General features: G+C 58.9%; 1 protein-coding gene across 6 annotated transcripts; it reads right to left on the reverse strand.

Annotated features, from left to right (window-relative positions):
* Positions 1-4,245: 4,245 nt before the first annotated feature.
* LOC115651144 (RING finger protein 112-like) lies at positions 4,246-14,285 on the reverse strand. Of its 6 annotated transcripts, none has more exons than XM_030562070.1 (14): positions 14,064-14,285; positions 12,977-13,051; positions 12,000-12,309; positions 11,304-11,519; positions 10,725-10,862; positions 10,388-10,492; positions 10,066-10,116; positions 9,228-9,284; positions 9,031-9,117; positions 8,735-8,864; positions 8,482-8,612; positions 7,862-7,915; positions 7,065-7,139; positions 4,246-6,731 (listed from the first exon to the last, which is right to left on the reverse strand). In XM_030562070.1, exons 2-14 carry the CDS (start codon positions 12,997-12,999, stop codon positions 6,210-6,212), a joined length of 1,899 nt encoding a protein of 632 aa, XP_030417930.1. In that variant the 5' UTR covers positions 13,000-13,051; positions 14,064-14,285; the 3' UTR covers positions 4,246-6,209. The 6 variants fall into 6 exon arrangements, with proteins under 6 accessions (XP_030417930.1, XP_030417929.1, XP_030417927.1 ...); XM_030562069.1 differs by having other exon boundaries at positions 14,060-14,285; XM_030562067.1 differs by having other exon boundaries at positions 12,977-13,075; positions 14,060-14,285.
* Positions 14,286-14,628: the final 343 nt, after the last annotated feature.

Below are 14,628 nucleotides of genomic sequence, written 5' to 3' on the forward strand. Positions count from 1 at the left end.
TTGTAGGCTGGGGAACTGGGGGAAATTGGCTGGAGTCTCTTTATTGTTAGTTCATGAGTGAACTGGGAGAAGCATCCATGTAACGCAGCAGGGTCAGCCCTTGCCTGTGCAAGTGCAGTATGGGACAGAGGTTTGTGTTTTAGCAAGAGCATCACAGAGTGAGAGAAAGCCCAGGTTGGAGGGACTCAGTGGTACCCCATTGCCAGGTTCCATTTGAGGGACCCTATCACACCACTTGCTCTGCAAACCCCTCTGTATCCCCCTGCAGGCTGCCAATTTACACACCTGATTCCATTACACTCCAGTGCCCAGTCACCTGCCCTCGGCACCCCCCCAAAGCGCCCAACTGCTGCCTCCATGGAAACAGAGCTCCCCTGCTCCACTTCATTCCCATGCTCTCCTGCAGACCTCGCCCTTAGGCAGGTTGGGTAAGGACCTGGGGACTAGAACCCAGGTCTGCAGAGCCACCAGGGGCCAGGCGGAGGCACAGCCAGGGAACACTGTGGGAGGAGGCACCACAGGAAGTGCCACCCACAAGACCGAGTGACAGTGCCCTGCACCCCTCTGACTGGCCAGCTGACCAGGGCCGATGCAACCCAATAGGCGACCTAGGCAGTCGCCTAGGGCACTAGCATTTGGGGGGCGGCATTTCAGGTCCTTCGGCGGCAACCGTGGCGGCTGGATATTCGGCCACCCTGGTCGTCATCAGCATTTAGGTGGAGGGAGCTGGGGCAGGGTGGCCTGCAGCAAGAGGAGGGGGGCACACAGGGGAACCGCTCCCCGTCCCAGCTGACCTCTGCTCCGCCTCCTCCCCTGAGCACGCCGTCGCCGCTCCGCTTCTCCCACCTTCCAGGCTTGCAGCACCAAACAGCTGATTGGTGCCGCAAGCCTGGGAGGCAGGAGAAGTGGAGCAGCAACGGTGTGCTCTGGGAGGAGGCGGAGCAGAGGTCAGCTGGAGCAGGGAGCTGCCGCACGGCTCCCCAGGCCGGGGAGGAGCTGCCGCAGGGTGGGGTGTCACATGGCGGAGTGGGGGAGCTGCTGCAGGGGGAGGTGCCTCAGGGTGGGGGGGGAGGAGAGCTGCCACAGGGCTCGAGGGGAGGGTGCAAGTTTCGTCTAGGGCACGAAACATCCTTGCACCTGCCTGCAGCTGCCCCTACTAAACCTCCAGGGAGGTCCCAGGAAATTGGCTGGGGAACCACAGACCTTGGCCTGCTGCACCGCAAGATTCTGGTTTGGCTCCCGATCTCTGGTCTCTGACTCCAGCCTGACGCTGACCCGGATTCTGGTCTACAGGATCTGGCCTTGTGATTCCTCCAACTCCTGCCCAGCAACTCCCTTCCCGGGTGGGCAGCCTCAGCCTCACTGTGACAGCTTGGCCAGACCACCTACGCCGCTGTCAGGGTTCCCCCCTACTCTGAACTCGGGGGTACAGATGTGGAGTTCCACATGAAAGATCCCCTAAGCTTCTTAAAAGAAGAACTTTATTTATAACGAACAAAGTAAAGGAATCACACCTGCAAAATCAGGATGGAAGGTAACTGTACAGGGTAATAAAAAGCTTTTAAACACAGAAGATTCCCCTCTGGCTCAGCTTCACAGTTACAAAAACAGGAATAAAGCTACCCCTGTGGCATAGGAAAATTCACAAGCTAAACCAAAAGATAACCTAACCCATTTCCTTGCCCTACTTACAGTTTCTGTGGATTTAGATGGATTATTCCAGGTATATTTTCAGGAGATGTTGTACCTGCCAGGCTTCTCCCTCCGTCCAGAGACGAAACAAACAACAAACAAATCCTCCCCCGACAGATTTGAAAGTATTTTCTTTTCTTATTGCTCCTTCTGGTCAGGTGCTAGCTAGGTTATTTGAACCACATAACCCCTTACAGGTAAGGTATTCAGTACAGGTGCCAAGGTTGCTACTCTTCCCCCTATTCAGGACAGCCCCCCATCCCTTACAGATTTACAGTCAAACCAAACTGAAGTTCATTTAACAGAGCCTCAGATAGAGATTCAAATAAAAGGCAAGTAAAAGGCTTTGGAAACCTGAGGTTACATGGAAAAGGAAAACATCAGACACCGTCTAGAGCCCATCCTTGCTAACAGGTTTCTTTCCTGTCTGCTGAGGTGTCTCTCACAGTGCTTCTCCAGTCCAGAGATCGGGGATCCCCCGTTCCCCTACACCCTCCACTGGCCGAGTCACTCCTCTGTAATGGGCCATTTCTTCTGGTCTTATCCAGTCACAAGTGATGGTCTCTGAGCCCAGGGGCCCCCTCTTCTGAGCATCCCCTTGGTGGTTTGCCTCTGGCCAGCCTGCATCTCGTCCAGCCAGCAGACAGATGCTGCCTGCATGGATGTGCATTGGTCTCCCATTGACAGGGTCGGCTCCCAGCCTCCCCCTGCCTCAGGTTTGATTCCCAAAAGATTTGGAACTTAATCTCCTACCTGGGACCTGGATCTAAAACCGTTGCTCATACAAACATCTGGGGAGCAGGAGGAGCGGGTGGGGGTGCAAGCTCTGGGAGGGAGTTTGGCGGTGGGAGAGGGTGGGGGTGCAGGTTCTGGGTGGGAGTTTGGGGATGGGAGGGGGTAGGTGTGCAGGCTGTGGGAGGGGGGTGCAGGCTCTGGGAGGGGGTCGGGGGTGGGGGTGCAGGCTCTGGGTGGGAGTTTGGGGATGGGAGGGGGTTGGGGTGCAGGCTCTGGGAGGGGGTTGGCGCATACCTGGGGCTCCAATTGGCCACAGGGGCACGCAGAGGCACAGCCCCGCCCCGGGGCCTGCAGACCCATGGAGAGAGCAGACAGATGCCGCTGCGCTGCCGGGGCCCCGGGCCACTGTAAATCACCGGGGGGGAGCATCCGGGGGCAGCAGGTGGGACCAAGGGAGAGACCCGTCCCCAAAACTGCTGGAGCCCAACTGGCCACATTGCAGAGGTTCACGGGCTGCAGATGGCCGGCAGGCCGGGAGTTTGAGACCCCTGCCCTAAAGCTGGCCAAGCCCTGCACTAGGTGACCGAGGGGGGTTGTCGAATCTCTGGCATTGGAGGCTTTTAGGAGCAGGTGGGGCAAATCCCCGTCAGGGCTGGTCTGGGACTACTTGGCCCTGCCTCAGCGCCGGGGGCTGGGCTTGAGGACTTCTCAGGGTCCCTTCCAGACCCACATTTCCATCAAATTAAAGCAGCGAGACTCAATCCTTAGATCGGAAAAGAGGTCGTCCCTTTCGTTAGAAACCGCACTCAGGCCTTAATCAGCTCTGCTGGCTGGATCTTTCAGGCTTGAAGCCAAATTATCTTTTACCTCATTCCTTGTGGAGCCAAATGAAATTCCTGTTCAGATGGCCCTGTTGTACATTTCTGTACAGTGGCTAAACTGTTTCCCCTTCTGTGGTTTTCCCCCAAACACAGGAACAAAGATGTTCAGGAAGCCACTCCTGAGGGAAGTCTGTGGCACTGCCCACTACAGAATTTTGTAGAAATTGAGGTTGTGCACACGGAATTTCATTTCTCTCCTCATCCCCCCAAAAATGGGCTGCAGAGACGTTGGCCACCACTGGGAGGTGCTGGACCAGAAGAGCCCAGCTCCCACAGAGAAGACAATGCCAGGGGGAGGGGGAAGGAATTGGAAGGGTCCCACCGCTGCCGTTCCCAGCACCCCCTGAAGGAAGGAGGCGACGGTGTGCACAGGGGCGCTGGAACAGTTTGTGTAGTGGGGGAGCTGAGAGCCATCGAACCAAACCCTAAGCCCTGCATATGATGGAAACCACTTCAAGCCAGGGGGTGTGGCAGCACCTCCAGCACCCCTAGTTCCAGCACTAGGGGCATGCAGGAAACTCCGTGCCAGCCCCAGACCTACCATCGGGCTGTTTCTCACTCTGGATCCATGGGCTCTGGGCAGGGTAGGGTCTGTGTGTGTCTGGTCTGGGCGGGCAGTGGCTGGGCTCGGTGTGGGGGAGGTGTGAGTGGCTGGGCTGGGGAGGGCCTTACATCTAGATGAGGGGGCTGAGTGTCTGGCACCCATCTGCGCGCGGGGTGAGGGGACAGAGAAGCAGGAACAGAGTTTTCAGGGTTTTTTCAACTTTCTACTCTTGGGGGGAAAAAGAGAGAGAGAGTGTGTGTGTGTGCACACGCGCGCGCGCGCACACACACACGTACAGAAATACTTGCTGACGCGTATTTTGAAATAAATTACCAAAATAATGGAAACTGGTGTGATTATATAGTGTTATTTTGACAAACAAAATATGCAGAATTTTAAACTATGTGCAGGATTTTTAATTTTTTGGTGCAGAATTCCCCCCTGGAGCATTTTAAAGCCCTTCCATTAACCAGAAGTTGCATCTTCCCCTAACCGAATCAGAACTGACGGTTTCTGTGGAGACTTGTCCCAAAACTAGGAACTCACCATTCAAGGTTCGATGAGTCAGAACTTCATCGTTATTTAAATCTGGGAGATTAGTCTTTAGCACTCCCCACGGCGGTCATTTACAGGTGCTCCAACACACGCACACGCTCATCTGTACATTGACCCCCTAACACAATACCCCAAATATCTTTTCTCCTGTTGGGCACAATGGAGAATGGTTAAATGCCGCCATTGCTCTGAGACCGTCCTGCACCCACGACCCGTTGCCTGGCCACTTTCCAGCAGAACAACCCTAATCTCTCCCATTGAACACTGTGCTGACCATAGTCTCACATACTTCTATTCTCTCTTGCTACATACCGAGAGGTCCAGCCTCTGAAAACCTGCAGCCCTGGATATTAGGTTTCCAAGCAGTTCTTAGGAAGATAGGACTCAAAGAGCAGGTTAAAGGGTGACTAGTTCCCAGGGCATAAAGTACCCACCTGGGGAACAACTATTTGATAATGGGTCCTTCAGTCTAGCACAGAAAGGTCTAACATGTGCCAATGGCTGGACGCTGAAGCTAGACAAAACTCAGACTGGAAGTAAGGAAGAAATTTTTAACAGTGAGAACAACTGGAACAATTCCCCGAGGGTTGTGGCAGATTCCCATCTCGATTTAAAAATGCCCAGTGAGGGAGAAGTTTCTCTAACATGTCGCTCTAGTTCAAACAGGAATTAATTCAGGGCAGGGTCGTGCCTGTGTTACCCAGGCCTTGGAATCTGTCAGGGGAAGGGGCGCTCCCGACTCACCACGGACAGGCCAGGATGGAGCTGACCCCGTACCTCACGCTTCTGAGCTCTGTTGGATCGTAGGTGCCTGCAGAGGCTGGCGTGGAACAGCTGGAGCATCCCACTAGCCCGAGGTCTCATTGGTTGGAAATCCCCACGCCCAAGTCCTGGCCTTTCATCAACACTGAAGGGTAGGAGCTGAGCCTTCCTGTGGAGATGGCCAAAGGGTGTCCCCTGCTCGGCGTACATTCATGGGTGTAGAAACAATTCCCCTTAGCTTCGGATGGTTTTATAGCCCTCCCCCGGAATAAATAACGATGCCTGTTTCTTGGGTAGCGTTTTCTGTCAGTGGAGCTCAAACCCCTCACCATCTTCCAATGCATTATTACCCATTAGACAGATGGGAATATGAGGCACAGAGAAACTAAGGGACTTGGCCAAGGTCACAGAGGAAGTCTCTGGCAGAGCAGGGAACCCACATCTTCCTGTGCCCTCTCCCCAGAACCCGCCTTCCCGCTCAGAGGGGCGGCTGGAGATCTGTCCCCCAGGACCGGACCACACGACTGCCGTTGTAGGAACTCAGCCTGGCGCCTGTTGTCACCTCAGCAGGTGATCTCGGGACAGGACCATCGGCCAGGCGTTTCTAAGCATTTCACGTTACAGCCAGAGTGGCCCTGCAACGTCGCAGGAAGGCAGAGCGAGAACCGAGGGCTGGAAGTTAAAGCCAGACAAACTCCCATCAGAAACGAGGCATCGGATTTTTCACAGCGCGAGTGATTCACCAGTGGGAAAGCGGTGAGGTCTCTGTCTCTTCTGGTTTCTGAGCCAGACTGGCCGCCTTCCGGGAGATGGTTTAGTGCAACAGGAGATGTCGGGCCCAATGCAAGGGGAAGTCGGCGGCGTTCTCCAGCCTGGGTGGCACAGCAGGTCAGACGAGAGGATCTAAAATGTCCCTTCTTAGAAGCTGTGGGCGACGGCTCCCTGCTCTGGGGTGGCTTCTGGAGGACGTGTCTGGGCCACGCTGCAGCCCCGTCACCCCATTTGTCAGCCCCAGATTCGGGGGGAGAGGGACACACCGATCAGATCAGGGGGCTGTCATCGGATAGATCCTCAGTTCTGTCCTCCTCCTCCCTCCCACCACCAGCAGCCTCAGCCCTCTGCCTATCCTTCCGTGCGATGCTCCCACCAACTCCCCCGCCCACGCCCCCACCCACGACAATCCCAGCTGCAGCGCCCGTCCCAACCCCTATGGCCACCACCTCAGTCAAGGCGAGCGCCCCAGCCGCCTCGGCAGCAATGACAGCACCAGCGATCCCGGCGCCAGCAGCTCCGCACACCGGTCCCAGAACCAGCGCCCCCGCCCCCACGCCCGCCACAATGGCGAATTTCTTGAAGCGCTTCCCGTAGGTCTTCAGGAAGGTCTCAGCCTCCTGTGTCAGCAAATCCTCCAGCTCCGTCAGCAGGGCCTCTTTCTCCGGTGCCGGCTCCTGCATGTCCGTCCGGCATCGCCACAGCAAGTGCCCGCGCCGCTCCGCAAACTGCTCTGTCATCTTGCTCGGCCACACCTTCAGGCAGGTAAACATATTCTGGGAGTCGCCGTCCTGCGCCCACCAGGAGAGGAGATGGCCAAGAGCGTTAGATGGGGCATGAGCTGAACAGACCCCACCCCCTGACCGAGATGGGGGCCCCCATCGCGCCGAGCAGGACACAATCCGGGAGTGAGATGGGGGTACCCCCTCGCGCCAGTGTGGAACAGACCTGGACTGGGGTCGGGGCCCCCCATTGCGCCAGGCCCAGCACACAAATTCAGCGAGAGACCATCCCTGCCCCCAAAAGCTCACAGGCTAAAACCCCCGAATGCAGGGTCATTCTCCCACTTTGATAGATGGGGAAACTGAGGCCCAGAGAAACTCAGACACCCCCCCCCAACTCACCTTCTCCTTCAGAAAGAGAGCGTGGTCTGCGTGGGCTCTGTCCAGGACTCTCTGGTTGTGGAAGGCGATAGCCATCTGCACGGGGAGGACAAGGCTGGGGTGAGCCACAGCTTATGGGGCCCCATCTCCGCCTAGTAGCGGCAGCTCCCACCGCAGCAACCTCATGTAACAGAGCGATGCCACTAGCCAGTGTGAAACTACAACTCCCATGAGTCACTTCGGCAGCTCAGCCTGAAGCCAGGCACCCAAACTACAAGACCCATGATGCCCCACAGCCATGGACTCCCATGATGCATCACCTCCCTCCTCTCTGGTGCATCATGGGAGCTGCAGTCCCATCAGAGAGCTGATTTATGGGGAGAAAAAGGAGCATGCTGAGCCAAACTATTATTCCCATGAGACACCACAGAGACATTTCCAGATCGAAGTATTTCGGCTTTTGATATTTCAACAGAAACTCAAATTTGTCTGCAGGGGAAAAAAAACAAATTTTCCAACAAGTGGTAACACACTCCTGAGATGCAGCTACCTCTGGGGTGGAGCATATGGACGCGCGTGCACGCGCACACACACACACACACACACACACACACCTAATGCAGCCACTTCTGGGGTGAGGCAGCTGGGGAATAGCCTCACAGCAACCCCATACAGGGATGGCTTGCCCGACATGGAGATACAGCCACCTTTCGGGCGAGGCAGCAGCAGTAAGACAAAAGTAGGAAGCAGTTTTACATCAGAAGTGAATTCAGGAGGTGGGACACATCCCTGGATCAGGTCAGGGGCAGAGAAGGTACCTGAGCGGGAGAGGAGAAGCCACAATGATGTTTCTTCATCAGATCAGAGAATTTCTGCAAGGAAAGCACAAGAAACCACAATACAGACTCCACAGAGCTTAGGAAAATGTGAATATGGGGACGGCTCGCCCGGCGCTGAGATGCAGCCACCTCTGGGGCAGGGCAGCTGGGGAATGGCCATAAGACAACCGTGGGAATCAGTTTGGCGGGGGAAATGAAGAACTTCCTTGGATGATGTCGGAAGGCTCAGCAGAATCATCCAAGCTGGGATTCTGCTAGGATATAAATACCACCCTAATTCTTAATTAACAAAAATTCAGCAAAAGGCCTAAGCCCCCACCCTGCTCCCCACAGCACAGCGCCCCCTAGTGCCACCGTGGGGTAGTGCGGGCAGCCATGACTGCCAGGGGAGAGCGTCCCTACAGACCCCCCACTCCGCTCCCTGCAGCACAGCGCCCCTAGTGCCACCATGGGGTATTGGGTACCGCCCTGACTGCCAGGGGAGAGCGTCCCTACAGACCTGCCACCCCGCAGCACAGCACCTCCTAGTGCCACCATGGGGTATTGGGTACAGCCCTGACTGCCAGGGTAGAGCGCCCCCTACTGAGACCAATCCCCACCTTTATCTTGGCAGCGAGCTGTGTCCCAGTGAGCAGCGCCCCATGCCGGTCCCTCCAGATGTGCTGACCGACCGAGCCCACCAGGGTGGTGACATAGTCCCTCAGGCTGTCCCGGAAATCCTCATCCATGTCTGCGAAGGGGAGGGAGATGGCAATGAACCCGGAGCCGGAGTGTCCCCCCACAGCCCATTCCCCAGCAGAGCCAGAGATGCCCCATTGCCCAGGCTCAGAGCCTCTGTCTCGGATCCGTTACCTCTCAGGCTTCCCTGGTTTCCAGTCATGATCCGCTTGCCAGGGAAGGGCATCAGGTAACAGCGGCTGCTGCTTCTGCTCAGCACTTCCAGGGCCCTGGGGTGTTTGCAAGGGGATGTCGCCTCCAGCATCTGACAGAACCAGGGCGAAATCGGCAAAGTGAGACATCAACAGAGAGAAATACCCCAGGACCCCAGTTCCCTGCTCCCAGAGCCAGCCAGGCCCTCGCCATGGGGCCGGATCGGAGCCAGCACCCCCCAGAGGGCAAAGGCCCCACATCCCATTCCCCCCAGTCACCTGTCGGACGTCTCTCAGATGCTCCTCCCCACCGTCGCTTCCAAGGACCACAGAGCTGCTCCAGTCCCGCACCAGCAGGTCTAGGTGCTGCAGGGGAGACAGGACGATGTCAGGAGGGGACGGGTGAACCCCTCGGGTGTGGGGCAGGAGCATCCCATGCAGGGCAGGGCAAGGGATGGGGGGGAATGTTGTCTCACCTGAATGGACTCCAGCTCGTATTCCTTTCCCACCTCTTCGGCCACGTGCAGAAACATCTGCAGAGCGGAGAGGCCAGGGGGGGTGAGTCTGGGGCTGGGATCTCTGGGGCAGGGAGGCAGAGTGTGCCCTGGGGGTGGGTGGGAGTGGAAATCCTACCAACACACACACACACACACACACACACACACACACACACACACACACACACACACACACACACACACACACACACACACACTGCAGCTCCAGCCTGGTCTCAGTCTGTTACCAGGGTCCCACGGCTTTCCCCTGTGGTGCAGAGACACCTAGGGGCCAAAGAGCAGAACTGCATGTCGAGGTTCCCCTCTCCCCTGCCCCATGCCAAGGGCTCTGTTTGCCCCCATGCCCACCAATGGCAGGAACAGAATAGACCAAGATGCCAAATACTGAGACGTTCCCAGAGTCCTTGCAACACTCCTGTTCTCAGTAAGCCTGGAGCTCAGGCAGAGGCGAGCTCCAGCCCCTGGAGCAGCACAGAAGCTGGGCCCTCCTGGATACAGCCCCCGGACTCCTGGGTTCTATCCCCAGCTCTGGGAGAGGAGTGGGATCTAGTGGTTAGAGCAGACAGTGCTGGGAGCCACGACTCCAGGGTTCTATCCCCAGCTTTGGGAGAGGAGTGGGGTCTAGTGGTTAGAGCAGACAGTGCTGGGAGCCACAATTCCTGGGTTCTATCTCTGACTGTTCCACCCATGTGACCTCAGGCAAGTCACTGATTCTCTCTGGCCCTCAGTTTCCCCAGCTGTAGAATGGGCAGACAACCCCATTGGGGCTGTATGAGAATGGCGCTGCATCCTTCACCTCCAGATATTCCAGATCAGGGTCCTTTATCTGGCTGGAAACATTCAGGATCTGCAAGTAATCAGAGAGGACAGGGCTAGATGCAGAAACCAGCATGACCCTCTCCCCACAGCACAGCGCCCCCTAGGGCCAACCTGGGGCATCAGGGCCAGCCCTGGCTGCCAGGGGAGAGCGCCCCCTACTGAGCACTGCCCCGTTCCCCACAGCACAGCGCCCCCTAGTGCCGCACTGGGGCATTGGGGCCAGCCCTGGCTGCCAGGGGAGAGCGCCCCCTGCTGAGCCCTGCCCCACTCCCTGCAGCACAGCGCCCCCTGGTGCCTACCTGGTAGGAGCCAAGCAGCATGGAGAGGGCGGAGAGTTTGACGCTGGTCTCTGTGCCTCTGGCAATGTCCATGGAGCCCTCGGTGTCGACCAGCAGCACAGCCACCTGCGGGGGGGCATGGGCCGGGGTCACACGCCAGCTCCCCAATCTGCCCCCTGCATGCGCCAGCACCGAGTGAGACCCAACCCCAGAGGGGCACTGGGTTCCCTGCCTCCCCTCCCAGGCCCCGGTCACAGATCCCCCCCAGCCTCTGTCTGCTCTGCTCCCCCAAGTAGAGATCTGATGGGGTCACTCATCCTCCCACCCTATTTCCCCCCCACACACACTTCCCACTCACCTTCTCCCGCTCCCTGGGGACCCAGAAGGGCTGACTCCAGGCCCACACCCCCTTGGTGACACTGCGGGTGCCAACTCGCCACTCGAACCCCTCCAGGGGCTCCTCCTCCCGGCCCATCCAGGATCCGTCCTTCACATCCTGGGGGGGGAGGGAGACATGGGGGGGAGGGGCAATTAGTGCAGGGGGGCAGGGGGATTGTGGGTATTTTATTAGCAGGCAGGTAGCGTGGGGACTGGTGCACTGGGAAGATAATGGCCAGGCAGCCTCAGGCTGAGGACGAGGCTCCAGACGGACACACGGCTCCCCACCCCCCTGACACAGCTGACCGGACGTGGTCAGGGGACACAGGTCACAGATCTGTGCTGGTCTGAGCCCCTCCAGCAGGGGGCAGGAGTCATATCACTGCTCAGACAGCATGAAATAGGGAGGGGTGAGATACCAGCCACCCTAGGGCTCCCATCCCCACACACTGCCCTGTGGGAGGGGAGTGGGGTCTAGTGGTTAGAGCAGAGGGGAGCTGGGAGCCAGGACTCCTGGGTTCTCTCCCCGGCTCTGGGAGGGGATCAGGGCTGCACTCACCAGGTTCTGGAGCCGGCGCAGCAGGTAGTTCAGCAGGAAGGATTTGCCCCGGCGCTGCTCCCCGACGATGGACACCAGGCAAACGGGGGCTTTCCCCACCCCACCCTGCTCCAGGCAGCGGCTCAGGGCCTCCTCATCCAGCATCAGGCCCCCTTCCTCGTCCAGACGCACCAGCTGCACCGGGCGCCCCGGCTCCGGCTGAGCCCCTGGCCCCTGTTGCAGGGACAGAGCAGGGTCAGAGCTGGGACCCCACCCCTGAGACGGTGAGTCCCCTGTGCCCTAGATCAGAGCCCCATTCCCATCCCCTGAACCAGCCTGTCCCACCCTGGGCCAGATCCAAGCCAGTGCCCCCTAGAGGGGAAAGGCCCCATGTCCCATCCTCTCCGCTCCACCCCACCTTCCAGCCAGCTAGTCCCCTCACCCAGCCCCCTGGATGGAGTCACAGGCTGTTTGCTTGGTGGTTAATTTCTTATCAGGAGGTCTGAGCCCGGAGGTCCAGCTCCCCCCTTATCAGCCCAGGGACCGGACCCGTTGCTAAAGGGACACAGGAATCCCATTAGCCAGCCTTCCCTCTGACCCCAGGGCCCCAGCGTGGAGCTAGGGGGTGCTGTGCTGTAGGGTGTGGCCATGTGGCTGTTCCCCAGCTGCCCACCCCAGAGGTGGCTGCATCTCTGGACCAACCAGGGCTGCTCCCACCTCAGGGCTCCCTGTTGCTGTCAGCGTCTCTTTGCACGGCAGGTCTCTGATTTTCTCCACCAGGCTTTTGACACGTGTGTCTGGGATCATCCTGCCCCTGGAGCAGGGAGCCCGGCACTCCGGGCACTGGGACCCCGAGGCCGAGACCCCGCTCCAGTGAGCCACGAGGCAGCCCCGGCAGAAGTTGTGGCCACAGTCGATGGAGACAGGGTCCTTCAAGATGTCCAGGCAGATGGAGCAGGTGACGTCCTCCTGGAGTCGCTTCACCATTCCCTGTGGAGGTGGCTTCAAGGAGGGGGTTGGGATTGGCCTGGGAGACACACAGCAGGGGGCCTGTGAGCCAGGACTCCTGGGTTCTATCCCAGCCTGGGGAGGGGCCGGGAGCCAGGACTCCTGGGTCCTATCCCAGCTCGGGGAGGGGCCGGGAGCCAGGACTCCTGGGTTGTAGCCCAGCTCGGGGAGGGGCGGGGAGCCAGGACTCCTGGGTTGTAGCCCAGCTCGGGGAGGGGCGGGGAGCCAGGACTCCTGGGTTCTAGCCCAGCTCGGGGAGGGGCGGGGAGCCAGGACTCCTGGGTTCTAGCCCAGCTCGGGGAGGGGCGGGGAGCCAGGACTCCTGGGTTCTAGCCCAGCTCGGGGAGGGGCGGGGAGCCAGGACTCCTGGGTTCTAGCCCAGCTCGGGGAGGGGCGGGGAGCCAGGACTCCTGGGTTCTAGCCCAGCTCGGGGAGGGGCGGGGAGCCAGGACTCCTGGGTTCTAGCCCAGCTCGGGGAGGGGCGGGGAGCCAGGACTCCTGGGTTCTAGCCCAGCTCGGGGAGAGGATGTAGGGGAGGGGCTGGGAGCCAGGACTCCTGGGTTCTATCCCAGCTTAGGGAGGGGATGTAGGGGACAGGTCAGAGGGGCTGGGAGCCAGGATTCGGGGGCTCTAGCCCCAGCTCTGTAACAAGTTACACCTGAATTGGGTGGAACTGGAGCACTCACCCTTTATTGTTCGCATTTCCCATAATGCGGCGGATGACAGGCCGAGCTCCACTTTCCCCTCCTCCTGGGCTGGGGCTAAAGCCAAACTCTGCTGGAGAACTGAGACAACAGGGCACCAAGGGAGTAGCCCCCTCACACCCACTCTGCTAAAACAGGGGGGCTGACAGAGGAGGAAAATGAGGCACAGAGCAGGGCTGAGACACTCCATGTCCTAATCCCACTTCTTGAGCTCTGAGTGCCCCAGTGCTCTCCTTGTGTACAGGGGACACCCCCATCCCCACTAGCACCCCAAGAAATGAGCAAACCCTGTGGCCAGAGCCTCATGCCACAGCCCCACTGCACCCAGAGCCCAGGGTCCCAGCTCCTTTCCCTCCCTGTTCTAAACCCCTCCCCTCCCAGAGCCACTCAGAGAGCCCAGGAGTCCTGGCTCCCAGCCCCCTCTGCTCTAACCCACTCCCTTCCCAGAGCTGGGGAGAGAACCCAGGAGTCCTGGCTCCCAGGCCCCCCTGCTCTAACCCACTAGACCCCACTCCCCTCCCAGAGCCAGGGAGAGAACCCAGCTCCCAGCCCCCACAACCCACTAGACCTCGGGAGAGAAACCAGGAGTCCTAGCTCACATCCCCAACCCACTAGACCCCACTCCCCTCCCAGAGCCAGGAGAGAACCCAGGCGTCCGGGCTCTATGGCACTAAACACTATTAATTTCCGTCTCTGTTGAAGGAGGAAATCCCACGTCTCCAGCCCTCACGCCTAGGGAAAGCCTGCTCTGCTTTGCGCCCCCGGGCGCAGCGGGATTTTCAGCCTCTCGGGATTTTTAAAGCAGATCTGGGGATTGGCGGCCGGGCGCAGCTGGCCGCGCGGGGGTCCGCGGGGCTGCGCTGGTGGAGCCAGGGGCCGGGCCCCAGCCCCAGCCAGAGTCCGGGGAGTGGCTGGGATTTACCTGAGGTGCCTCCCAGGTGCCACTGCTTCGAAACCAGCAATTCAGGTCTCAGGTGGGTTGTGGGGGACGAGCCTGCCCCCTGGGGGGGGTAGACTGGAGGGGGGGATTCTGCCCCCCGGGGATGGTAGTTGCCCCCCCGTTACCTGCCCCACTGCTCGCTCTGCCAGTGTCCAAGATTTTCGCCTGGGGAAACGAAAGTAAAAAGTCAGGTGGTTTCTGTTTCCTCCTGCCCCGCAGCCCAGCTCTGACACCCCGGAGATTGGCTACAGGGCGTGGGAGGGGTGTAGCCAGAGCGGAGGATATTAATAGCCACTGGGAGGTGGGGGCTGGGAGGAGAGCCAGGACTCCTGGGTTCTCTTTCTGGGTCTGGGATGGGAGTGGGGTCTAGTGGTTAGAGCAGGGGAGCTAGGAGCCAGGACTCCTGGGTTCTATTCCTGGACTGGGAAAGGAAGTGATGTCTAGTGGTTAGAGGAGGCGGGGCACTGGGAGCCAGGATTCCTGGGTTCTCTCCCCAGTTCTGGGAGGGGAGTGGGTGGAGTCTCATGGGTGGGGCTGGCAGCGAGGACTCCTAGGCCTGGTCCACACTACGCTGTTAAACCGATTTTAACAGCGTTAAATCAATTTAATGCTGCACCCGTCCACACTACACTGCTCTTTATATCGATTTAAAGGGCTCTTTAAATCAATTTCTGTACTCCTACAAAACGAGAGG

Source organism: Gopherus evgoodei, chromosome 4, assembly GCF_007399415.2.
Source record: "Gopherus evgoodei ecotype Sinaloan lineage chromosome 4, rGopEvg1_v1.p, whole genome shotgun sequence".
Taxonomy (NCBI): domain Eukaryota; kingdom Metazoa; phylum Chordata; order Testudines; family Testudinidae; genus Gopherus; species Gopherus evgoodei.

Bases quoted from the DNA above. Each gene is read 5' to 3' on its own strand.
- LOC115651144 (XM_030562070.1), bottom strand. From the start codon at position 12,999: ATGGGAAATGCGAACAATAAAGG. The intron at 12,310-12,976 runs GTGAGTGCTCCA...TGTGTCTCCCAG, and splicing joins GGAAATGCGAACAATAAAGG to GCCAATCCCAACCCCCTCCT. The intron at 7,140-7,861 runs GTACCTTCTCTG...CTCCCCGTGCAG, and splicing joins GCTTCTCCTCTCCCGCTCAG to ATGGCTATCGCCTTCCACAA.